Source organism: Anas platyrhynchos, chromosome 22 (genome assembly GCF_047663525.1).
Source record: "Anas platyrhynchos isolate ZD024472 breed Pekin duck chromosome 22, IASCAAS_PekinDuck_T2T, whole genome shotgun sequence".
Taxonomy (NCBI): Eukaryota; Metazoa; Chordata; class Aves; order Anseriformes; family Anatidae; genus Anas; species Anas platyrhynchos.
The window spans coordinates 4,955,891-4,981,151 of record NC_092608.1 but is presented as its reverse complement, the minus strand read 5'-3'; the positions used below and the strand labels follow the sequence as shown (position 1 = coordinate 4,981,151).

General features: G+C 40.8%; 2 protein-coding genes across 4 annotated transcripts in view; both read left to right on the top strand.

The window, feature by feature from the left end:
- Window positions 1-8,817, top strand: part of MTOR (mechanistic target of rapamycin kinase) — a 65,067-nt gene extending 56,250 nt beyond the window's left edge. For all 3 annotated transcript variants that reach the window (XM_027443000.3, XM_072026894.1, XM_072026895.1), the window contains 12 exons: window positions 86-221; window positions 814-961; window positions 1,642-1,764; window positions 2,222-2,304; window positions 3,850-3,922; window positions 4,426-4,500; window positions 5,016-5,151; window positions 5,452-5,517; window positions 6,214-6,294; window positions 6,599-6,679; window positions 7,159-7,264; window positions 7,835-8,817. In XM_027443000.3, coding sequence (XP_027298801.3) covers window positions 86-221; window positions 814-961; window positions 1,642-1,764; window positions 2,222-2,304; window positions 3,850-3,922; window positions 4,426-4,500; window positions 5,016-5,151; window positions 5,452-5,517; window positions 6,214-6,294; window positions 6,599-6,679; window positions 7,159-7,264; window positions 7,835-7,850 — 1,124 coding nt within the window. In that variant the 3' untranslated portion in view covers window positions 7,851-8,817. The remainder of the gene's footprint in view (window positions 1-85; window positions 222-813; window positions 962-1,641; window positions 1,765-2,221; window positions 2,305-3,849; window positions 3,923-4,425; window positions 4,501-5,015; window positions 5,152-5,451; window positions 5,518-6,213; window positions 6,295-6,598; window positions 6,680-7,158; window positions 7,265-7,834) is intronic.
- A 372-nt stretch (window positions 8,818-9,189) lies between these two features.
- EXOSC10 (exosome component 10) lies at window positions 9,190-24,179 on the top strand. The gene is made up of 25 exons (XM_027443438.3): window positions 9,190-9,387; window positions 9,857-9,993; window positions 10,507-10,630; window positions 10,943-11,047; window positions 11,458-11,623; window positions 12,402-12,513; window positions 12,805-12,880; window positions 13,019-13,129; window positions 13,547-13,690; window positions 13,997-14,187; window positions 14,874-15,030; window positions 15,196-15,344; window positions 15,631-15,681; window positions 16,439-16,550; window positions 17,218-17,268; window positions 17,831-17,909; window positions 18,083-18,204; window positions 18,550-18,645; window positions 19,330-19,404; window positions 19,885-19,972; window positions 20,767-20,840; window positions 21,424-21,592; window positions 22,066-22,127; window positions 23,331-23,407; window positions 23,992-24,179. Exons 1-25 carry the CDS (start codon window positions 9,223-9,225, stop codon window positions 24,020-24,022), a joined length of 2,724 nt encoding a protein of 907 aa, XP_027299239.3. The 5' UTR covers window positions 9,190-9,222; the 3' UTR covers window positions 24,023-24,179.
- Window positions 24,180-25,261: the final 1,082 nt, after the last annotated feature.

The window sequence follows — 25,261 nt, the reverse complement described above, 5'->3', positions numbered from 1 at the left end:
ATTTCTCAGTTGTTGGGTGCACTTCTGTTTACTCTTCTACGTTTGTTCAGCAATGATAAACTTTTGCCTATTAATTCTTTTGCAGGAAGCAATGGGCATGAGTTTGTATTCCTTCTGAAAGGTCATGAAGACCTTCGCCAAGATGAAAGAGTGATGCAGCTTTTCGGGTTGGTCAACACTCTGCTAGCAAATGACCCAACTTCTCTTCGTAAAAACCTCAGGTATGTGTTAGGATGGTCACTGAATGTGTTTATGCACAAGTGACATCCAGCAAACGTACAGTTCCCAAGGAACCTTTGGCACAACCAGATGGTTTGTGATGAAATGGAAAACCTTGTAACTAAGGTGATTTGAGCACAGGAGAGAGTGCACATTTGTAGAAGTCAAATTTGGAAGAAATGTATCTTGAGGGAGTTTGTTTTCTTTAATTCAAGTTGCATCTTGTGAATTGTTGTTGTCTTTAAGAGAACTCCTATTTCAAGATAGCTTGAGGTCTGCCTTAGGGATCCTGAGAGCAATCTTTCTGACAAGGATTTTTTTTTATTATAGTCACTAAATAACTTGGTGAATAGTCACTGGTTGCAATTCTGTACACTGTCTTTCAACCATAAACATATCAAACCTCGTGTGCAAATTATAGGTCATTGTGGGTGACATAATATGTACCTTCTGAAAGCAGTCTTTCAGAGAAAACCATATAAGCCTTCCAAATGGATGTTCCAGGTCTGTTTGGAAAAAAATAACATCATGTAGAAATGTAGCAACTGGTAACATACAACAATTTGAGCTCTGATTCTCCATTTTTTCCTATAGCATCCAGAGATATGCTGTTATTCCACTGTCAACAAATTCAGGCTTGATAGGTTGGGTTCCCCACTGTGACACGCTGCATGCCCTCATCCGAGACTACAGAGAGAAGAAAAAGATCCTGCTCAACATTGAACATCGCATCATGCTGAGGGTAAGGGGTGAAGCTAGTAGATTTTTTGGTACATCCTTTTAGGACCCTGGTGTCTAAGTGCATAATAATGGTGCACGATTTTCATATTTTACCTGTATTCTAATTTGTTGTTGGTACCAGTAATAAATGCAAGAATATCAGATAAGAGTTCTAAAACGCTACACAAAAAGTGACATTGGCCATAAATGCAACTGTTTCTCCTTTCCTGTTTTAGCAGTGACCACAAGTTGTTACCATCTGGTGACTAAAATGTGTTTGGAGTTTTGCATGAGTATGATATGCCTTTATAGGAGGTGCCGTGGTGCTGGCATTTACAAACATTGTGACTAAGGAACAGGGCCAAAATTAGACAGACTGGAGAAACAGAACATTACTAGAAAGGTTGAAATTGTTTGCCAAAAAGGAAAGAGTGTGCCAGCCCAGAAGACACATTTGGGAAGTGTTTTTCGAAACATTTACCTCACCAGTATTTTAATTAAGTATGGCTATGGACTATTTTGTGGATGCTAAATCGCTCATTGTCCCATTTCAAATGAATTCTTCACTGTTGGGTAGTCATACTATGTTTTTTGAAAACATACTGGTCAGTCTACAAATAATTTTTTATCGAGTTTATCTTGAAATTATTTGTGTATTATAAAGATTTTTTTCAGTTACTGAATGTCACTTCTTAATTACAGATGGCTCCAGATTATGACCACCTCACATTGATGCAGAAAGTAGAAGTATTTGAACATGCTGTCAATAACACAGCTGGAGATGACCTAGCCAAACTGCTGTGGTTGAAAAGTCCAAGCTCAGAGGTTAGTTCAGCACATGTATTGGCTTGTGTTTGGCAATCAGCATTATAAGAAATTACCTTCTCTGCAGAATGTGGGAGAGGTGGGTGTATTTACACATCACAAACTCCAGATGAATCACTGCAGAATGTGTGTCCCCTGACAAGAAGCCTTATAGGGCCCAGATCACAATGACTGCCAGAGTGTGGTCGAAAGCACAAGACTGGAGAATAAAGTTTCATATGCTGTGTATGGGGAGAAATAAGCAGGAGCCTTGGGATATATTATCGTAATGGCTTAGACATCTAATTCAAGGCCACAGTATGTTTGAACCCCATCAAGTTACAAAGTGTATTGAAACCTAAATATATCACAGTTTAGCTTTGTGCAAAATGCAGTGGTTAATGTATGAGTTTAAAATACAAGCTGAAACACAACGTGCATGACTGACTGGCTTTTTCTATTTTGTCTCCACTTGTAGGTGTGGTTTGACAGAAGAACAAACTACACTCGTTCACTAGCTGTGATGTCAATGGTTGGGTACATTTTGGGCCTCGGGGACAGGTGAGTGTAATTGCAAAGGCTTCTTTTAAATAAAAGTAAAGGCTGCGTAGGCTTCTCAATTTGTTCCTTGGATCTGTTCTTATGATAACATCTTTCAGTGTGGATATTGCTGATATGTTGTAATGACACCATCTTTCAAGACTTAATTGTGCTGACATTATTTCCAACACTACAGACTGTGCTGTAGGGTTTTTGTGTCTTGAGTACAGATAAGAATTTTGTTTTTTTCCTGTTCTGAGAAGAATACGTGCAGGACTATATCAGGAGCCACAAGTTCTAGTTTTGGCCTTATCTGTCAGTTATAGAATGGGAAATCATTCTCCATCCTTCTTATAAAATGGAAATAGTGTTGACTCTTGCCACCAATCTTTGTGCTTTTCTGTGCTTCATGCATATGACATTGCTTTTTTTTGTGATAGCTGTTATGACTGCATATATACACTCAGATTTCTGAGGAGGAAAGACATGCTATGATCAAGCATCTGTTCTTATTCTCTGAAGTAACAAAAAGAAATTCAAGTATTTAGTGGCAGAGGTCTTCTGATTTCCCCCTCCAAATGGGTTCAATACACTACTTATTTTGCAGCCTGTTTTGCTTGATGGGCACTTATTCTGTGAAGCAGGAACCTCCAGTGCCGTGTGTGCTCACAGCAGCTGCCATAGACACATGAATTCCCCAATAAATACTCCTCAAAGGCTGCTCTAGACTGAAAACAAATGAGAGTTGATGTTGGCTTTGAGTATTATTTAAGATGATGCTTTTTTTCTGATCTGCAGTGCAGATGTTTTCTGGATGGAAGTATGCACTTTAAACAATTTGTCAAATGGAAAAAATAAAATGAACAAATATTGGATTTAGTATGTGATTTACTGTCAAAAGGGGGATTCATAATTTCCAAAATATTTTTTAGGACAATGGAGTTTCGAATTAAGGTCTGTAGTGCAAAAACAGCTAAATCCTCAAATGTTTTCATGAATAAGTTTTATTCCTGAACTTAAAGACTTACGATGAAATTTTGAACTTAAGGACTTATATGATGAAATTCTAAACCTTTGAAAATTGGATTAAAACAAAATTGGCATAAGTCGACATGAATAACAGCATCTTTGTTTCTCTTAGTCAAGACTGATTCTCTTCTCTTCTAGTGGTATCCAGTTTGCATTACTTCACCTCTAGCATAATTCATTACATATTTCTATACTGAAAAAAATGAAAAAGCATAAAACAAGTAGAACTTATCCTAACTGAAAAATAGATGTTCATATCCAAGAGTTGTACTGATGGCTCTGGTCCAGTGGGTTGTTTATCTTCTATGGTGAGACAGTCTCTAACTCCTGAGAAGTAATTACAAAAATAATGTGATAGACGCACTGTCAGGAAGCTCTTCTGTTCACCCTGAGATTGAAGATCTCAGACAAGAAAGCTGTCACTGGCTGTTCTCATTCATGAAGATAAATATCATTTCAGACTGAAGCTGTGATTTACTCTGTTTTTTTTTCTTAATGATCTGTCACTCTTCTTTTTCTCCTACTCCTTTATCAAAGACACCCTTCCAATCTGATGTTAGATAGGCTGAGTGGAAAGATCCTGCATATCGACTTCGGGGACTGTTTTGAGGTAAACCTTTGTATTTCAACATAAATTTCAGTAGTATTTCACATTTTCTGGTGGAACAGAAATAAATCTGTAAGCCAGGACAAACTGGCCTTGGAGAGTGGTCCTGGGCAAGCTGTTTGGCTCTTTTATGGGCTTCACTTTACCTACAGGCAAAATAAAAATAGTGGATGCTCTGTCTGAGAGGCATGTCTTGGTGATTAGCTAACCACTCCAGAACAAGTAAGGAAGTGCTAGCATCATTTTCCATAAAATTTTTTGGAGCAATTTAAGCTGATGCAAGGCAGTCTGTTGCTTAACAGTAGCAACAGGGGCACATGTTTAAGCTTTCCGTGTTACCTAGTTCATTATCCAGCTTCTCTAAAGAATGCGTTCAAACTCAGAACAACGCTGGGACTTATTTTCTGTTTGTAATATAACCTTTAGGGTTGAAGCAAGAAGAAAAGCGTTTATTAATTCTTAAATATGTTCGCTGCTAATTTATTAATTCTCTATCACGTGTTTAGGTTGCAATGACAAGAGAGAAGTTCCCTGAGAAGATTCCCTTTAGGTTAACGAGGATGCTGACAAATGCTATGGAGGTATACATCCCCTCTTTAATATGAAGGGAATTATTCCTAGGGAAAATGGCACTGATTTATATAATTTTTTTTTTCTGTATTTACTATTATGGGTTGAACCTCTGCAGTCCTGCACAAAGGAGAGGTGTTAATATTTCAGCTGCATTTTCTGTAAGTTAAAATATCTCTTGTTGACTTTACATAACGTTACTGTGGAAAGCAGCTTTTTCATTGATGGAAAAAAAAAAAAAAGAAAAAAAAATCAGTTTCTCAGTCCTTCCTCAGTTTCCTTATTTCAAACAGCTATGTGTGTCAACCAAATGTAGCCAATAGCATGGTACTTTACAGCGATCATCTTGATGGCAGAAGGGAGCACAGAGTATAATGAACATGTATCATGTTCTCCTAATGAACAGAGAATGGCAGAAGAGAATTTCAATTCAAAGCAGAAGCTGTTCCCTGCTCCCTGAAGAATAGGGTTGGAGTTGTATAGCAAACAAAGCAGCGTGGTTGATTCACTTCTTTCTTTTCTGAAGGTGACAGGCCTTGATGGCAATTACAGAATCACCTGTCACACAGTGATGGAAGTCCTGCGTGAACATAAGGACAGTGTCATGGCTGTGCTTGAAGCCTTTGTGTATGATCCGTTATTGAACTGGAGGCTGATGGACAGTAAGTTATTCTGATAAACCACTGACAGCAAGAGACTCATCACTCTGATTCAAGTTTTATTCATACAAGAAATCCAGAGGCCTAAAACCCAGTGTCAGTTCGAGGACAGTCTGATTAAATTGTTGGTTTTCAAGTGCTATTTACTGCATATGCTTTTAGGGATTGTAGTGTAAACTTAGCATCGTGGTTAAAACCCTTTTGCCATTAAACAGATGCGGAACTTAGCAACACACAAATTTGCTGCAAAACACTCAAATTCCAGTTGATACTTTTCGACTCTTTTTTTTTTTTTTTTTGCAGCAAATACAAAGGGCAATAAGCGCTCACGAACAAGAACAGACTCCTACTCAGCTAGTCAGTCAGTAGGTGAGTAAAAACGATGTTATATATCATAAATGTTTGGAGCACTTTTTGACAGTGTACAAGGCTGGGAAGATATTTTAAGTCTTCTTTCTTCTCAAAAGTAGACAAAGAGCTTATTGTCATTAGCTTTTGGACTGGAAGTGGCAAGTTCAGTACTTTGGCTCAAAGAGGAGATCCTCTGTTACAGTTAAATTAACACCCTTCTAGAGCATATAAAACTGATGTAATCCAAGGAATAATTGACATCTGGTAGTTATTTACTTAGCTAATCAATTTTAGCCTGCAAAACTTGGCAAGTAGTCATCTGAGTGTTGAAGATTCGTTACATTGAATCTTAGCAGTTTGCTTTTGGACTACAGAATAGTGGCAGCATTTCATCTGGAGTGTTGTATGGATAAACATTTTTGATGTAGTTTTAGGTTAATTGTGTATCACTTCAAAGCATCTTTCAAGTACACTTTTGTGCAATGTTCCTAAAGGTTGGATCAGGTCTTTCAGTATACTAGCAGGGGAAAAACAATGTTTGCTCCTGTGATACGTTTCTGTTAGCAATAGATATGTGTAATGTGGTTTGTCACAATCAAGTATACTATTCAAAGGAGATGATAAAACCGTTTTATTAATGTATCCAAAAGTATGTTATTCTGCCCGCCTTTCAGTTTTAAGTTTGTGTTTTTGTTTTCATGTATTTATCAAAAGAAATGTTGGACAGTGTGGAACTGGGTGAGACAGCCCATAAGAAAACTGGGACCACAGTGCCTGAATCCATCCATTCCTTCAGTAAGTTTCTTTGATGTTTTCACACTGATGCAGAAATTGTTCTTAAATGTTGAAATTTCACTTTGATCCTGATATGGTCACCAGAGATAGGACACACACAGTACCTTGTCAGCATAGATGAGGAATGTAATTACCTGTGTTCTCAATTCCAAAAAAGGTGACAGAAAATGTACTGGTATTTGGGTTTGTTAGCTCTCAGAATGGTATTTGGGAAGGGCAGATGTAGCAGTGGAGGAATGTTTTTATTGTTTAGATTGTCCTAATTCTTTTTTTTTTTTTTTTTTTTAAAACTTCTGTCCTGTAGTAGGAGACGGTCTAGTGAAGCCGGAAGCTCTAAATAAGAAAGCAATTCAAATTATCAACAGGGTTCGAGATAAACTCACTGGTGAGCATGTTTTTATGTTTATGTGAGATGCATGTAAAATCTGATGAGATGGATCTGTGCTACTTTTAGTGTTCATATTTTGTGTTATAGTCATACTTAGTATTCATAATTTAAACATAGATTGTTGATGGAAGTCTGCTGTCCTGCTTTATAGTTGGCAGCATTCAGCTGTAAAAATTTTAGGCTTTCAAAGTTTTATGTGAAAATACTCTCCACCTGCCAATTAATGCACTTGAAGTGATTGGGGACTAGGATTCCAGCTAATGGAAAGTCAGCTGTTCTTAGAAAACACTTTTTAATCTGTTATTAGAATAAGATGGAAGGAAGAAACCACAATGTCAAAAACAGGACTCTGCCTTTAGATGTTCTCCATCTTTGGAAATATTTGTATTTTAAATACACTAAAAAAGCACCCAAAAGCAGTTTATGTTTAGGACCTGTGACTTCCATTTATGTTTTTTCATACCTTAATTTCACAGGTCGAGACTTCTCTCATGATGAAACCCTTGATGTACCCACACAAGTAGAATTACTCATTAAGCAAGCTACTTCTCATGAGAATCTGTGCCAGTGCTACATTGGATGGTGAGTTTGTCATTTAGCTAACCTTGCAAAAACCTTCTCTGGAATGAATAACAAGAGTAGAGAACAGCCAACAAAAATACCACTTCTTGTGTACTTAGTGATGTGTTGGAGCCTTCTGACATGTTGCATCTGCTCTAGCAAAATTTGCAAGCTTATGACAGATATCCCATAGACAGTCCACCATAAGAAAGTATTTTTTTTTTTTTTATGAGTAGTGATAGGGATTTTAGGACATTTAACTGCAATCAGCCTGAGTATTTTAAGTGTTTGAAATAAGGCTTGTGTTGGTCACTGATGCTGATTACAGCAAAGAACCACATATTCTGAAGAAAGCATAAAATGACAGATACTTAACTACATCATTTGAGAGAGAGTTAACATTGGACTGTGCTTAAGGAAACAGACCTTTTTAAGTTATTTTAAGCATTAGTTTAGAAAGAAGCATGGGGATTGCTTGTCAACTTTTCCTATAATATGTCTTTAAAAAGGTACCTTGGCAATTTCAGTCCTTCTCAGTGTTGTGAAACTGTGTGCAACTCAGCATTACTACAATATCTTTGTTTTCTTTAGGTGTCCTTTCTGGTAACAGAAGATTCCAAAGTATCCACAGCCTTTTATTCTGGAGGCTTTTGCACTCCAATTTGCTGTTCTACAGACACAAACTGAACGTTGGACTGATATACAGCCTTTGTCAAATATTTTGAAATGTAAATGTAAAGAGTTATTGTATATTAAAAGTTGGTTTAAGCCAATTTATAGCTGCTGTTGGAAAAACACAAGCTGTCTGAAACACAACACTTGATTTGGGTTTCCAGGACAGTGAAGACTGATTGTACCACAGATGTCTATGGCTCCACTTGGTCTTTGGGGAACTGGTGATCCATTGAATATAACTATATACGGGTTTTGACTCATTTTGCAATGTAACTAAGTCAGTTGGAGATTAATTACTGCCCTTATCAGTCGTATTGATGTGACTGCAGTGAGCTCAGTGCAGTTTTGCAGGAGGTTTCATTTTGTTCTGGGGCTGTGCTGGATAAGTGGAGAGGGAAGCAAAGCAGAATTTGTTTCATCCTGTTACCTTGTTTCCAAACTCGATTCTTATCCCCAAATTGGAAACCGTTTATCTGCTTATTACATTAGTGCAGGAGTCCTGTTTCAGACTAGAACAGGATTTTGGTGCAGACCTAAGAATTTAAGACCTTGAGCTGAGCAAAATCGGGTGCCTCTGTGCAGACTGCTTGGTGGCAAACTGGGTGCAGGGTATAAATGAAATACCACTTGGGACCTTCGCACAGCGTCCGGATTAAAAACCAGTATCAGGAAATAACTAGGGCAAATTAATAATCGGCATAGGAGGCAGAAGGGGGGAGAGCTGGTCATAACTTGAAACAGAAAATAATGGTTATTAAACGTGAGGGTGAAGATAAAGTTATGATTTATGAATAAAACATATTAAAAACAATGCACAAAATACAACAGAGTAGCCATGTTTAGATGCCATGTTGTATTTGAATATTTTTGTGCCAATAAATTACACCAAAACCTAGAAACAGTTGACTCTTCTTGTTTATTCCTAAGAACCATTTAGGCAAAGATGGGGAAGCAGAGGCAGATTTTCCTGAAAGAAAATGCTTCCTGGAACGACAGTTTCTGCAGCAGGTCAGGGGGTTGGATAAATTTCACTTTTTCCGGCAGCTGGAGGCAAAATTAAAGAGTGGTGGCCGTCAGCTGTGGGAAGAAACGGGACGGGAAAGGCCCCGGGGGCCGCCCCCTTCCCCCTGAGGGGCGGTGAGGGCCCCTCAGTGCCCGCCCCCCCCCTTCCCGCCAGGGGGCGCCACAGAGGAGCCCAGGCACCGCCTCCCCACTGCGCATGCGCATCCCTCCACTCCCGCCTCCTCCCCGCCCGCCGGTGCTCTCGCGAGAGCTCCCGAGCGTCGCGTGTCTGCGGGGGCAAGATGGCGGCCGCCGTTAGCGGGGGTAGCGGTGGGGCGGCGGCTGGGAGCGCGGCGGCCCAGGAGGGGAGCGGCGGCCCGGCGGAGCGGTCCGGGGAGCCGGAGCCGGAGGCGAAGCGTGGGGAGGCGGTGCTGCCCGGCTTCGATGACGCCGACGCCTTCGTTAAGGTGTGGGGCGGGGGGGGAGCGGGGCGGGTGCGGTGGACTACAAGTCCCGGCGTGCCTTGCGCGGCGCGGGCCGTGGCTGCCGGGCGGTTTGCGCGTGAGGGGGCCGCGGGGCATGCTGGGGGCTGTAGTTCCCCCCTCAGGGGCTGCGGGGCTGCCCGCGGTCGGTGCCGTTAACGTACCTCAGCAGCCGTCTGCCTGCCGGCGGCTCCAACGAGCGTTATGACCGGCCTTAAGTACCAAAATGAGCCTTGGGAGCCCGTTGTCGCTATACTTTGTCACTTTAAAGGAATTCTAGCAAGATGCCGTGAACTTAAGAGGCGTGAAAAACCCCGAGGGTAACAGGTCTGAGGGGCAGCTGTGCCTCGGGCAGGCTCGGTGCGGTGAGTTTCGGTCAGGTAGCCCCCAGTAAAGGGAATAACCTGGGGAGGTGCTGATAACGGTGTTCTCTGGTAACGGTGTTCCTGCGCAGTATGCTCTGGGCACGGTGGTGGCAGCAACAAAGGCCTCCAATGGGCTCCCCCGGCCTGGTGACGAATATGACTTCTACCGAAGCTTCCCTGGCTTCCGCGCCTACTGCGAAACACAGGGCCATCGCCTCCTCCACTGGTAAGGCTGTGTTTGAGTCTCTGTGCCGCTGACAGTAGCCTCCGATCCAAAACAGAGCGTAGCAATCCCCTTCGGAAACTCCAAGCCAGTTGGAGATAAAGGGATGTTTTCATAGAATCATAGAAACACAAGGTTGGAAAGGACCTACAAGATCACCTAGTCCAACTGTTCTCCTTTTAAGTCACTTACAAAATTTTAGCTACTCTTCTAGCAGTTCACAGTTCAGATAACAAGTTTACAGAACACTTTTCATAATAGCTTAGGTAAAGAACTATGGAGTGAGCAGAGGCTGATAAAACGTACGAGGCTATCTGTTCAAAAAGTCATACGATTCCAAATAAATTTATTATAACAGTATTGTATGGGTGTTTTTTGTATCCACTGCTCACTCAACATCATATACAGGTACTGCATTTGTTCAGTTTTCCAACTTCTAAGATGTAGAAAGTTGAAACGAATTGGATGGTTTAGTGTTCATTTAAATTGCTAATACCTGTGCTGTTCTCTTGCAAGTATGAGCAGGGTGATGCAATACCATGGCTGCCGCAGCCACATGAAAGATCACAGCAAAGTAACAGAGCTGGAAGATAAATTTGATATGCTGGTTGACTCCAATGACGTCATTCTTGAAAGAGTGGTGAGCAAATTATTCCTGTATACTGTTTGTGTAAGCTATTCAGCTGTCACAGGTTTTCTCGTTACATAAATTTCAGAGGTAGCACTTCTACCTCTAAATTAGGTTTAGTGTTTCTGTAATCTGATGACTTTTCATTTTATTTAAAAAGCTTTTCTGTGTACTAGACCAGTGTTCACAGCAGCTAAAGCAGACAAGTCATGGTCCAGAGGTAGTGAAGATAATCTGTGAACTGTGAGGAGACTAAATAGAGCCTGGCATAATAACCTCATAAGCTGAGAATGGGTCTGTAAATTTTCTTTTTCTGGAATTTAGGGTATTTTACTGGATGAAGCAGCAGGAGTGAACAAAAACCAGCAGCCAGTCCTCCCTGCTGGGTTGCAGCTTCCACAGACTATTGTTTCCAGCTGGAACCGCAAGGTGAGGCCTCCGCAGTCAGTTTGCTGTGCTGTCGTAGCTTTTTGCCCTAGCATTGGTGCTACAGATTTTCTGGTGGAGTTTAGGAGTTAAATGTTTCCTCAGATTTTTTTTTCATGCATTCTTACTCCCTTCCTTTGTATAAAAACTTGATTGTGGAATCTCTGTGATTTTAGTTGCCAGTTTAGTTTAATGCACACAACAGCTTTTCTTTTACTCGTTCGTAGGAATTTAGAGTCCTGATTCAGAGAACTGTCATTCTCTTCAGAACTCTTACTGCAAAAGAGTGGCACACTTTTGAGTTTGGCGTGTAATTTTATTCCTCTGAAAATTGGGTCAGCCTGAGTAAAATTGATTCTAGATGTTTATTAAGTTGTGTTAATTTTACTTGTGGTTTGCTTTCTTTTTAATAGGCAGGAGAATCCCACAAAAGAACCAAGTCCGAAACCTTCCGATTGCTTCATGCCAAGAACATCTCTCGACCACAGCTTAAGTTTCGGGAAAAGATTGACAATTCCAACACTCCCTTTGTACCTAAACTTTTTATCAAGCCAAATGCTTTAAAACCTTTGCCTGAAGGTAAGATGTTTCCCTTTTGTTTGGTAATCTGTTGGGAACATTTGACACAAATCTGTCTTCATAATACAGGAGAGGAATTGTTGACTGTAAAAACGAGTAACAGCAGATTTTGACCATTTAGATGAAGTAAGGTTCGTGGCTCTGTTGTTTACATATGTGCAGTGTAAGGGTCGGTCAACATATAACGCATTTTTGTTGTATTTAACCTGTTCTAAACAGGTATTCTGCTGTTTCTTTTTGCCACCATTGAATGTCCATGGTGAGAGTTCCTCTGGCACCAGGAGTTGTGTTGACTGGTCTATTATGTCTGGCTGGCTTTACAGATAACTCCATCTAATTACTTAAGAGCAGCAGGTGTAGGGTTAGACCTAGATTTGGTTTGGCTGCTTTATCAAAGCTGCCTGTGAAATATCCTGTCTCGACAACTTGTCACTCTGCTGACAGTGACTCATCCGTGGTCTGCACTGATGTGGGTTGTGCTAGTACATGGGAGCGATTGAAAGATTTTTCTGAAGATTTTTCAATCTCGTTCCAAGCTCTCAGCAGAACCACCTTGCATCTCACTTAATGACAGCCTGATAAAACCTAGTAACTGAATTATCATTGCAGGTGCAGACAGAATTCCTGTTGGCAGCAAAAGCTGCAGGTCTAAATTACGAAGTTTTTGATAGCTTGTGATTTTAATGGGATCCTATGATGGGTGGAGGGAAGAGAGTAGTAGTAGGCAGAGAATGTTGTGTGTAGGACCCGGTCCAGTTGTTCCATATCGGTTGTTCAGCCCTCACAAAAAGTGGACGGGAACGAAAGGAGCGCCCTGAAGACTTGGATGTACCAGCTGCTTTGGCAGACTTCATACACCAGCAGAGGACACAGCAAACTGAGCAAGACATGTAAGAAATTAAACTGACAGCAAGGTGCTTGGAGTGCATTGATGAACATGCACTTCTGTGGTCCCCTTGTGCTGATGGCATTTATGTGTGACAGTTCTGCATGTGTCTGTGTCTGTATGCTGGATTGCGTGTGATTTGCTTTAGTCAACTGCAGTTATTTTAAACCTGTCCTTAACAAGGGACAAAATTTCTACTCAATGTGGAAACTACCAGAGCTCTCAAAGTCTCTGTGCACTGGCTTCAGAAAGATGACTGAAGTTTAGTCCATGCCTGTTTTCCTAATTTCCACAGGTTTGCTCACCCTTACCAGTATGAACTGGAGCATTTTTCTCCACCAGATGGAGTCCTCAAAAAACCAGAGCCCCAGGTTGGTGCCCACATTAATTTACTAGCAGATGCAGTAAGTTTGCAGTTGGCCGTGCTTGACAAATTTCAGAATTGATGGTGGAGGTCAGGGGTGGGAATTGACAGAGAACATAGCGTTCCTAATAATTTGCTCTGCCAGATGTACAGGCCCATCAAGGAAACACCCTGTCATTTTATCACCACACTGGATGAGCTGGTAGAACTAAATGAAAAGCTTATGAACTGTAAAGAATTTGCCCTGGACTTAGAGGTAAGAAACTTGCTTTTTTTGTTTGTTTAAAAGTTACATGCATGATGTTAGAGCCTAAGAGACGATTACATTCTTACTGGTTTGTAGTCTTCTCTCTATCCTGCTGTTAGCGTACTTTTACATGTATTTGCTTCATGGCCCTAATCTATCAGATATTGTCTAGGAGGCTGAATCAAACAGTGGCAATATTTTAATGGCAGTAATGGTTGCACATTTCATACTGGATTTAATCCTTTTTAAATTTTGCCCATGCTGCTTTTTGTCATGCTAGAGCCTGCAAAGAGAAAACTTGTTCATCTGATTGTCTTTTGCTTTGAGAATTCCTCTGTTAATGTTTCTTCCTTCATTTGGGGTGCTGTATTTTTTTTGTAGTATTACTTCTGTGGTGGAAGTAATAGCTCTCTTTGTATTTTTCAGCATCATTCCTACAGGAGCTTCCTGGGCTTGACATGCCTGATGCAGATTTCCACCCGAACAGAAGACTTCATTATTGACACACTGGAGTTGCGCAGTGACATGAACATTCTCAATGAGACTTTCACAGACCCTGCAATTGTGAAGGTCAGCTGCCAAATTCACCAGAATTCCTCGTGGGGTTTTTTTGTTTGAACTTTATTATCATTGAAAGCACACTTTATGCTCTGTCTTGGTCTCTTGGCTTTCATTATAATTTGTTCATGTGCCTGTTTCCTTGATGCAAGAGGGAAATTACTTACTGAGTGCACTCATTTAGCTGTCCTGCACTTAATGCTGAAGGTCAGAGAAAAAAGAAATCTGGTCCAAGACACATGAATATGAAACCACAGCACTGACAGCATAGAGAAGAAATGTTCTTCATATCATTCCCAATTTCTGTTGGTTTTCAAGGTCCTTCATGGTGCTGATTCAGATGTGGAATGGCTGCAAAAAGACTTTGGCCTGTACTTGGTGAACATGTTTGATACTCACCAAGCTGCTCGTCTTCTCAATCTTGGCAAGCACTCCTTGGACCACTTGCTGAAGCTGTATTGCAATGTGGATGCTGACAAGCAGTACCAGTTGGCTGACTGGAGGATACGGTAAGAACTGAGCCCTTAGATGTGCTGGAGCTACTTATCCTTGTCTGTATTTTGGGGCAGAAGTATATTTCTAGTTGCAAGCCCACAGCTCGAGGTTAATCTCAAAGTCAACAAGCACAGCATATACCTGGCAGTGCTTGAAGTTCTTTTGAGCATTACATTTTCCTATGTTTCTTTAGAAATTTAATTATTTGGGGTAGGTGAGGGAGTATTGGTTAATAAAAAGCTTCTGGAAGCAAGCTTCTTAGGAACAGCACTGAATCGCTGCAGTGTTATGGAGAAGTATTTGGCTTCTCAAGAGTTCCCCCAAAAATGATCAGTCACCCATAGTAGATGGTGCAGCATTCAGTTAGAGCAGTGAGCCTGGCTGTGGGACACAGGTCCCAGATTTAGTTTATTTAGGCTCTGCAGAGAGAAGAAGTTGTGACAAATACTGCAGCAGGTAGTTCTGACCTCTGACTTAGCTACACAGTATCCAGCATCTGAACAAGATGTCATCTGAATAGGAGAGTGCATAGCATGTTGCTGCTGTTGCCCAACAAATCCTTCAGGAAGGAAACAAGAATTTCCATATTAGTTCTTAGCATGCTTCAGATGCAGTTTGCCCTAATGGGCTCTGCAAAGGGAAGAAGATGATTGTTTGGGGCAACTGAAATACATTGGTGTAATTTTGGCTCTTTTTCTAGCCCTTTGCCAGAAGAAATGATTCAGTATGCCCGTGATGACACTCACTACTTACTCTACATTTACGATAAAGTGAGGGAGGCACTGTGGGAGAGAGGGAACGAGCAGCCCACTCAGCTCCAGATTGTGTGGCAACGCAGCAGAGACATCTGCCTGAAGGTAAAGCTTCAGCTTGTTGGATTACCTGGATCAGAATACGGGCTTACTAGGGCATCAAGTCCTTTGCCTGTTTCTGCATCTGTTGCATAGACTCATTTTCAGTTGTGTCGTGTGCCTGGCCTCCCCCCACCCCATATCTGAGCGTTTCTTTTTTTTCCCATCCAGAAATACATCAAGCCCCTCTTTTCAGATGAATCCTATCTTGAACTCTACAGGAGGCAGAAAAAGCATCTCAACACACAGCAGCTAGCAGCATTTAGGTTGCTGTTTGCATGGAGAGACAAGACGGCACGTCAGGAGGATGAGAGTACAGGGTAGGAAGTTATTTATTACAAATACTGGCTTGAATGAGTCTATCGAGTTGTGCAACAGCCCCCAAGAGGGGACAATTCTCTTATGTAATGGAAATTAGTGTACTGAATCAGACAACTTTTTACAAGTCCTGTTATGATAGCACTAAATTCTTCTGGGTATCTAGATCAGCCCTGCTTAATATCTTCTTAAATGATTTCATCTCTTCAGATGTTGTGAAATGAGGTAGGCTTGTGTATTTTGAAGGTAATTCTTCACTTACATTCACACTGCCTCTTTGTGTTGTAGATACGTGTTACCAAATCATATGTTATTGAAGATAGCAGAGGAACTGCCCAAGTAAGTTTTGCTTATCCTTGAAGAGTCTCACTTGATTTTAATACCCAGCAAGGTTTTTCTTAGTGTGTAATTACTTCTGCAGTTGGTCTCTTTCTTCCAGCTGACAATACTGCTTTTTTCTATAGCTCTTCAGTTTGCAAGACAAATAAATTGCAGTACTTCTTCAGAAGCCTCCAGAGTTCTGGGATATACATCTCTGTGTTTTATTAGTGGAATAAAATCACATTCCTTTGCATTGCTTTATGTCACACATTTCCCCACCCCGCCCTGAGATTCCTACAGTATTACAGAGCAAGTAAGAGTTCCCCTATAACATCTGTTTTTGTCAGTTCTTAAAAGGAGCTGAGTGGGGGCAGATCCCTTTCAACACCTATTTTTATGCAACGTTTTCCTCAAACACTTGGCACTCATCATCTAATGTTCCATGCTTGAGAATGATAAAAATGCATCCTTAAATGCAAGTCCACTGCCAGCTTCCGTAGAGGAACGCTGAACAAGGAACAAAATGCAGATGAGGGCAGACAGACCATAAAAAAATGAGTCAGTGGAGATCTGCATTAACAGTTTCTTCTTACCTGCACAAACTGAGTAGAAAAAAAAAATTAATCTTGGAGAATGAATTCTGACAGATTAATCTAACTTGTCTTGTCCTGTCGCAGTCAGGCCTGTGGTTATATCTGGTTGCGCATCCTTTGAATGCAAATGCTTAACATCAGCCATAAATACAGCACACTGAATTTTTCTCATCTCTCTTTAGAGAACCCCAGGGCATCATTGCTTGCTGTAATCCAGTCCCACCACTAGTTCGCCAGCAGATTAATGAATTGCATCTTCTCATTCAGCAGGCCCGAGAGATGCCGCTTCTCAAGGTAGGAGCAGCTTGTATCACACAAGAGAGTCATCACTTGCTTTCCATAACCCAGGTACTACAGCTAAATGGTGACCTGTGGTGCTGAGTTGTCTGCTGAAGTTTGCTTGAACATTGAGTGTAGTGTTCTGTAGTGGAGCAGGAAGATATATGGCAGTTTTTTCTTGCCCATCTATTGTCTGATGTGTACTGGCTTAGACATTATGTAGTTCCTTGGAAAGCTAGAGCAGGACAAGAACAGGCACTACTTGAACAGGGTGCAGTTGCCTGTACAGTGCCGTATCCTTACACTGCACATTTACCTGTGTGAGGAAGAAATGGACCTTGTAGAATTAGTAGGCCATGTAAATGGGTTCATAAATCTTTTTCCACTATGGCAGAGCAAAAAACAAAACAAAACAAAAAAAAAGAACACTTGAATTCATTAAATAAAACCCATCATCAGCATGTAGATATCAGTACGGTCTTCTTCCTTTGATAAAACAGAACCATTTGTGAGCATGAACATGTGCTTTCTGTGTGAGGCATTTAAATATATCCATATGCAGGAAAAGAAGAAATAAATTAATTTTAGCTTGTAATAGGTATATTGAAAACATAGTGAGGAGGCTAACCTAGAAGAAATAGATCAGGTGCAGTTAACTGATTATGTTTCTCTCCCATTCTAGTCGGAGATTGCTTTGACAGTCAAGAAGAGGGCACCTCTGTCCAACCCGGAGGTAATGTTTGCATAATATTTGTTAACTGATGTCTCAAGCATTAAACTTGGGAAAAAAAAAAAAAAAAACATAGCAAAATTTTAATTTCTGGTAAATTCTTTGTTCTAATCTGTTTTAAGAGTTCTCTCTACTTTAGCTTAATGTTTATTTTTCTATGCTAGACTCATAACAATACCAGCTGTAAATTGGTATTTTACAAACCACCACAACAACAGCACTTAAGGCTTCATCAGCAAACACTCTAGATGCTGGGCAGTTGCATGTGTGTCAGCCTATATTGATAGATCTTTAAGAAGGGAAGTCTCAGATGAGTTTCTAAGGCTGCCTCATTTATTCTCCTCCTGCTTATGAAGTAAAGCATCTCTGCTAGCCTGTGGGTATTTCCACAGATACGCTTTTGATGCCAGATGTAATGTGCTCTGGCAGGTGAGTTATACTAAAAATACTCAGTCTCTGAATTTCACCCTTTTATTTGAATTTTAAGTATCTCTGCAGTATCTGAAAACACATAGATTCATAGAATAGTGTACTAATGATGTTTGCAATGTGAATCTTTCTGCAGAAGCTGGAGAACACCTTATTTGGACCACATGACAGTTCCCGCATTCCTATGGATGATTTTCAGAGCAACTCTGCATTGGGTAATTAGGACTTAACCTAAAAACTGTGATAATAATGACATCATATGGCTTTGATATGGGGAAATAAGCAGCACTGAGGATACTTTCAGTGAATGTTGTTACACAAAGAGAAGTATAATATACAAGTATCTAATAAAAAAAATGTTTTTTGTTTCTTGTTTTTTTCAATGTAGAGGCTGCACCAGTCTTGGAACACGATTCTCTCTTTTCAGACAGTGAGAGAACAATGAATATTCAGGGTGGCCAGCCAGAGTCAACATGCCTCGTTGCTACTGCCACTGTCAGCATATTCAGTGTAAGCAATGTCTGTGATACTGTCAGTGTTTTAAGTATAGGAAAACATTCTTAATAATCTGGTAAAACTGTGTAGTAGTGTTGCAAGAAATAGTAAGGTAAGATATGCATACATACTGGCAGGTACTGCCTTCCTGTCAAGCATATGGCATAACCAAGATAATTAGGTGAGGAGGTCAGCAAATTAATTAAACCTCTGCGGAAGATTACTGCCATCACTGGAGTTTCAGATAAAGTGAGAAATAACATGCCTGTAATGGCAGTAGCCAAAGCTAAAAATTATTAATGTTAATGTTTCTTCTCTCTCTCTCTCTCCCTTTTTTTTTTTTTTTTTTTTTTTTTGTAGGAATGTGATGAAGATGATGGAAATGAGAAAGTTTTAACAACTGCACAGAAGAAAGCTCAACGTATAATGGAGTCCTTTGAAAATCCATTTAGAATGGTAAAATTCAAACTCAAAACTGGGTAAAACCCAGTATGTATTTATAATGGTACTGATAAATCACCCTGTGTGGAGGATGCTCTGAGCTGTTTTTCCAGGTTACATGAAAGATCTTGATATAGCATCAGTTGCTGCTTTCTTACTGGAATTGAGAAATTGCCCTTTGGAAGCATACACATGTGGTTTTGTTTTCAAAACATGTTGAATTGCCTCTTAGATATGTCTTTCTAAGTCGTAAACAGACCTCTCATTTTTTTTTAATCGAGGTTGAGGTTTCTTTAATTTGCATCACATTTTCATCTCTGTGCCTGAAGTTAGTGAGCTGATTTTACTCCTCTAATAAATGAAACAAGAACAATAGAATACTTTGCTAGAGATTGGGAGTGGCAGATTATTAGGAAGTAGTATCAAAACAACTGTTTTCTGATGTATGTTTGGGGTTGGTTTGTTTGATTTTTTTGGGTTCATGGTGTGGGTTTTTTTTATGTTGATTGGTTATTTTTCCTTTAATGTTTCTTCAGCTATAGCTGTGGTAACTACAGAAAGACTCCCTTTCTGTAGAATGCTTCTTGCTTCTTAAATATGAACCCTTTGAAACATTTTAAGTAGCATTGTAGCAATGAGCTTATGAGCACTAATGTCACATGCTGTATTTAAAGAAAAATGTTTTTTTCCTTTCTACAGTACTTACCTTCAGAACAGAATCCTGCCTATGTCTCACAGTCTGCAAAGTTTGATCCATCATCAAAAATTTATGAAGTAAGCCTAATTTTAAAATTTCCTGCCAAGTACTACAAAAGAAACAAATAAGTAGACTATTTTACTTTGGGAACATTAGCAATTTTTTTTCTTGGGTTCTTCTTAGAAAAAAGAATATAAGTTTTGAGAAACTTCCTGTGTTTCTGAATCAGTGGTTCATATATATATGCTATAGCATTCGTATTCTTCAAAGAACCTAGAATTGGAGACCTTCCACTCTGCAGTCCCTGTCTGTCAAAGCTACAAACTAGTACTGAAGTCTGTATCTGCCTTTGTTCTCATTGGGCTTGTTTGTAGCTCAGGAACTTTTAAAGCACATGGTTTTACTTTACATGGTGCAGCAGATCTTAATCTCTTTTACAATCCAATTTGATCTTTTGTACTTCTTAATGAAGACCAGCATGTGGTAGCAGGTTTATAAACTCCCTTTTGCTATAAAACTTCAAAGAAATGGATCCCAGGTAATTTTTTTCATCATAGATCAGCAATCGATGGAAGTTGATGAGTCAGACACAAGTACAGAAGGAGCCCAAGGAAGAAATAAAAAAGAAAGCAGCCCAGCAGTCAGGTAAAGCCATTCTTTTGCTCCTGAATGTGTTGGCTACCATGCTTTTTCCCGATACATTTAGGTTGTTTCTCAGTCATAAGAATACCTTAGGAGATTGTCCTGGTTTCAGTTAGCACAGAATTAATTTTCTTCCTAGTAGCTGGTGGAATGCTGTGTTTTGGCTTAGGATGAGAAGAGTGCTGATAACACCCCGATGCTTTAATTGTTGCAGAGCAGTGCTTATACTAAGCCAAGGACATCTCAGCCTTTTGCTCTGTCCTGCCAACGGGCAGGCTGGGGGTGCAGTAAGAGCTGGGAGGGGACAGACCCAGGACAGGTGACCCAAACTAGCCAAAGGGGTATTCCATACCATCTGACGTCATGCTAAACAATATATAGGGGTGGCTAGCTGGGGGGAAGGGGCCGGACTGCTCGGGGTTAGGCTGGGCATCGGTCAGCGAGTGGTGAGCAATTGCATTGTGCATCACTTGTTTGTACATACTATTATTACTTTCCTATTATCACCATTGTATTATTATTGTTATTATTTTTATTATTGTTTTGTTACTATTATTTTCCTGTCTTATTAAACTGTCTTTATCTCAACTCACGGGCTTCACTTTCCATTTCTCTCCCCCGTCCCAGAGAGGGAGGGGGGAGGGTGAGCGAACGGCTGCGTGGTGTTTAGCTGCCAGCCGGGTTAAACCACGACAGAGATGGATTTTCTAATGGATGAGATTGCTTGACAGAGATTTCTCTAATCTTGTGCCTAATTTATTCCTGCTTTTTACAGTAATGCTTGTTTGTTTCCCTAGCTGATCGTGACCAGGCACAGAAGGCGTATAAAGAGGCTACAGAAAACATTGTGTCTGTTCGTCAGCAAGCTATGGTATGTCACTGAATTCCATACTTCCAGCCTTTGCCTTTTTTTAATCTTCTTAATGTAGTTCAGAATGAAACCCCAAGCTCCCTGTTACTCTGAAATATTCCCTGAGTTGAAAGCAGCTGATTTCAGGTGACCCGAATGACTGCCTTGATTGGCAGGCTGTCTGTGGTTCAGCCCTATGTATAGCAGCAGGCCCCTAGCAGCTGTGCTGTGCAAATCTTTGCATCCCTCTATGTCTTCAGAAGGGAATGCGTTCCACTGCTGCACCTCACTGCTCCTTCCTTGCCCAGGTTCCTCAAGATCTGCCTGTGCATTGACACCAGATCTCAGCCTCTAGTATCCTGTGAAATGACAACTTGGCTTTTTGCCTGAAAAGCCCCTGCTCTGAGGACAGGGGAGGAGCAGTTCAGGCCCAAAGAAGAACACTGCTTTCTTCCTACACTATTACTGCCATAGACAGTCCCCAGTTGTCACTGGAGCCCGGGTCCACTGACAGTTCACTTGCATGCTGATGTTCATGCCTTCACAGAGATGTTTCATTCTCCTGAACTTGTCCTTGTTTTCATTCCACGGGTTGCTTTCACAGCAGGAACAGGCTAATAAGAAGAGGGAGAGGGTCATCAGTGAAACGGGAACAGAATTGCCAAAACAAGAGAAGAAAAGGCCAAAAGCCTCCCAGCAACCAGAGGAGCTGGAAGCACCGAAGCAGTTTACCCCCTTTGATTACAGCAAGTCCAACTTCAAAGTGTTTGCGGGTAAGATCTGGATCTCTTGCTAGAGTGCTGCAGGCTGTGGAAAATGTTGCGAGCTGAGCCCTGAGAAGGCTGTATGTGAACACGGATGCCAAGGCAGTACAAACTTCCAGTTCACTTACAGTGGGGAAATATTGAAAGAAATTTACCTGGGGAATCAACAGTTTAGCATTCTTTTTCTGGTTTGGAAACAAAAATCCTGAAACAGTTGGCTGAGGGGATTGTGGATTCACTGCTTGCTTCTCTGCTCTGTAGAGAAAAGTCATTGGTTTAATTGGACCCAAGGAATTAGGAGGCAAAGGAGATTTGACTCCTTTGTAATAAGTGTTCATTCAGAGGCTTCTTACACCCTTCAGAATCTGTTCTGGATTTTAGCATGGGAGACTGCAGTGAGATCTCCTTATCAGAGAAAGACTGTGGATTGTACTGTTCTTTCTGGAAATGTTTAGTGATAGTTCCTCTCCTCTTTCCCATAGGAAGCAGCAAATCGAAGCAGTCGGCGCAGTTTGATCCTGCTAAACAAGCTTACACAGGCAAGGTACAGACATGTCATGAAAGAAGAAACGGAAATGTTGATGATATTGTGTACCCAGGTGGGGAGTCATTGGGAAAGGTAGCGGACTTTCTCAGGATCTGCGGAATGCTCTCTAACAGCACTTTGTACTGAGGTGCAGTTTCCAATCACAAATTCTTGTGTTATAGCCTGTTCCCATTCAGGAAGAGCTTTCTTAGGGCCCCACAGACTCTTCCATTATTTCTCCCTTTTATACACTGTTCACAGCTGTACCCCCAGCATGACAGGCATACTGCTTAGACCACAGCACTCCTCCACAAATTCCCAATACCAAATTGAAGGCACTCTCCAAAATCTCAAAGTCACTCCAGTCACCCCAGGCCTTGGCAGGTCCAGGTGTTGCCTGCATTCTCCACCAAGTGTTTTTTTTTGTTTGTTTGTTTTTTGTAAATTAATTAATTGCTAATTAACAACACGACCTTCTGATTGAAGAGAAGAACAGACAACTATGAACTTAGGGAAACAAATCTACTTGCCTGTGACCAGCACAGGGCAGTTCTTGTCCCCTCCTCCCCCCACAGGTCACTCTGGCAGACCTGGGTTACTATATCCTGTGTAGCACTCACATATGGAGCATTTGGGTGCTGATGCGTGATGTCAGTGAGCATTCAAGCATGAAGCAATAGGTGCCCATCTGTCAACTCATTGGGTGCTCAGGTGTTCGTTACGTTCTGAAGCTCATTTCTTGCATTTCAGCCTCTTTCCTGTACCTTCTGCATTGTGTATTTAATCGAAAGGCAAATGGTACCAGGAAGCCTCTTAGACATTCATTAAAAACATTTTTTAGAAGCAAAACAGGTTTATGCCTGATAGTGTGTAAAATACAGTTTCCTGCAGTCTCTTTGCTGTGTCAGTTTAAACTTGTTTCAGAGAAGGGGGATGAGGAGGAACAACTGAACAGTGAATTTGGGAGGTTTTAGACCTGTATGGATTGCTCTGTATAGATGGGTAAACGGATACTGTGACTCACGTGTCATTGGTTAAACCAGCAAAACAGCATTTATTCAGGTGCATTCAGTGCAAGTGCATGAAGTCCTAAAACAAAGCTCAGAGTGTAAACAAGCAGTGTTCCTTGAAGTAGGAGGGACCTAACAGGACACGTATCACGTTGATTATACTGTATTTGGCAGCTACCTCACTGTGTTGTTTGTTTTTTTTTCCACACAGAAATTTGCTGGAGCTAACAAACTCCAACAGTCAGCTGGAAACCGAAGCATGTCCTACCTGGCAGGGAAGGCTGACAGGTGTGTCATCAGCCTCCTCTCATCATGCGTGGAGCATTTTTACTCCTGTGCTCCAGAGCCATGGGCAAAACGTAGCTATTGTCCTCTGCTGCTGTGGGAGCTTAAGCACATTTTATGGGAAGCGGTTGCATAACACTTACTTATGTTATTTTCGCAGCTTGACGTCAGTTTAAAGGAAAAAAGAAAAGGCTTAGTCAGGATTAATGCAAATAAAGGACAATTCTGGGTGGAAGGTTTGAAATACTGATCTAAAAGTTTGTGTTAATAGATGTGGGAGTCGCTTTCTTTGGCCACAAAGATAGGCAGAGGTGGGGAGAACATTTGTCTAGCTTGGGAAGACAAATAACAGTACTGCCAAATATGAATGTTCTCGTTCTGAATATACTTACTGTCTAGCTTCCTGGGCTTGATTCTTGTGAATTATTTAGCCAAAAAAGAGCAATGCTATGTAAGGGCAGCCTTAGAAGCAGAAAGGTCCTGCACCATGACCCTTTCTCAAAAGAATCATTGAAAGTTATTGTAGATTTTTTAATCTTGAGTGAATGTAAAGCAAGAGTTAAGTCTTCTGTAACTCTCTTTTGTAGGGGTTCCAGACACCACTGGCCGAAGAGATAGTCCTTGTTACGAGACCTGTGGGAGTTGCTGCTGAACAAAACAATAGTCATAAGTACTGTCACCATGGAAAGGCAAATATTGGTCACTGAGCAGTTTTTGTACAGAAATCTTTTTAGCCCATTAAAATCCTTTTTTTCCTAAAGGATAAACATCTCAACTGGTTTGGCTTTTATTATCTTCACATTGTTTTTTCTAATTATACTCACAATGTTGCGTTGTTTCTAATTTTGAAAGTTTATCCTGTGTCCTCAAATACAGCTAGGCTAAACTTGTCAATTGTTTGAAGTTCAGAACCAGCACGTCAGTGGAGTATGGAGGAATCCCTTGGCATCTCTAAAGCCAGCACAAAAATAATTGAGAGATTCAGTAAGATGTGACTCAAACCCCAGCAGTCCAGAGGAAGAAATAAAGCCAGGCTCTTTTATGTTAGACTCTGCTTACAAATTGAACGACACAGCTCATCTTTTACAAGACAAGGTAATATCAAAAAGAGTGTATTTTCCTGTCAGTATTTGTATTTTTAAGCAAAGATTTTAAGAAGAGGGAAAGTGCTCAGCTGCTTTTTGGATCAGACACAGTAGTTACTTTTTCACCATAATGGTGTAGACAGAAAGCAGTGCCTTTAGGTAGAAAAAGTAATGACACTGTACAATACTGGCTTGGGGAAAGCCAGTAGGGTTCTGTACTGCAACTGAATCTCACTGTGGCTATAGTAATGTTCTCATGGTTTTAAATACCCAGAGCGAGTTACCCTAATGTCTTTGTAGAAAGAATCTCAGAATGTAAAGTGATTCAAGGATAGCAGAGTTCACTCTAAACAACTGAAGACAACTGAAAGCCAGTGATGCTCCTGTGAAAGACGAGGTAAACAACGTTGCCGTTTTGGAGTTGGATGAACCAAAGGTTAGGGCTGATACAATTTTGCTTGAAGTTGTATTAGATCAGTGGCAGAGCTGCATCGTGGATTGCTGTTCAGTGCTCTGATGAATGGAGCTTGCTGCCCTTTCCAAAGGCCTTATCTTTGCTCCATGATTTCCATTTCTGCCTGAAGATTTTCCATTGCATGCTCACGTGTTTTGGCAGTTACCATTATTTCTCTGTTATGTTAGGCTAGGTGCAAGGACTGAGTGGGTAGTGGTAAAAACTTGCTTCTGCATTCCTAACCCGAGGGCTGCATTTTAAAAGACATGTCAGGAGGTTTGGTTTTTTGTTTATTTTCCATCATTTCCAATATCTCTG

Excerpts from the sequence above, each read along its gene's own strand:
- EXOSC10 (XM_027443438.3), top strand. The coding sequence starts at position 9,223 with ATGGCGGCCGCCGTTAGCGGGGGTAGCGGTGGGGCGGCGGCTGGGAGC. Across the intron at positions 17,910-18,082 it reads TCAGAGCAACTCTGCATTGG|AGGCTGCACCAGTCTTGGAA; the intron begins GTAATTAGGACT and ends TTTTCAATGTAG. Across the intron at positions 21,593-22,065 it reads CAACTTCAAAGTGTTTGCGG|GAAGCAGCAAATCGAAGCAG; the intron begins GTAAGATCTGGA and ends TCTTTCCCATAG.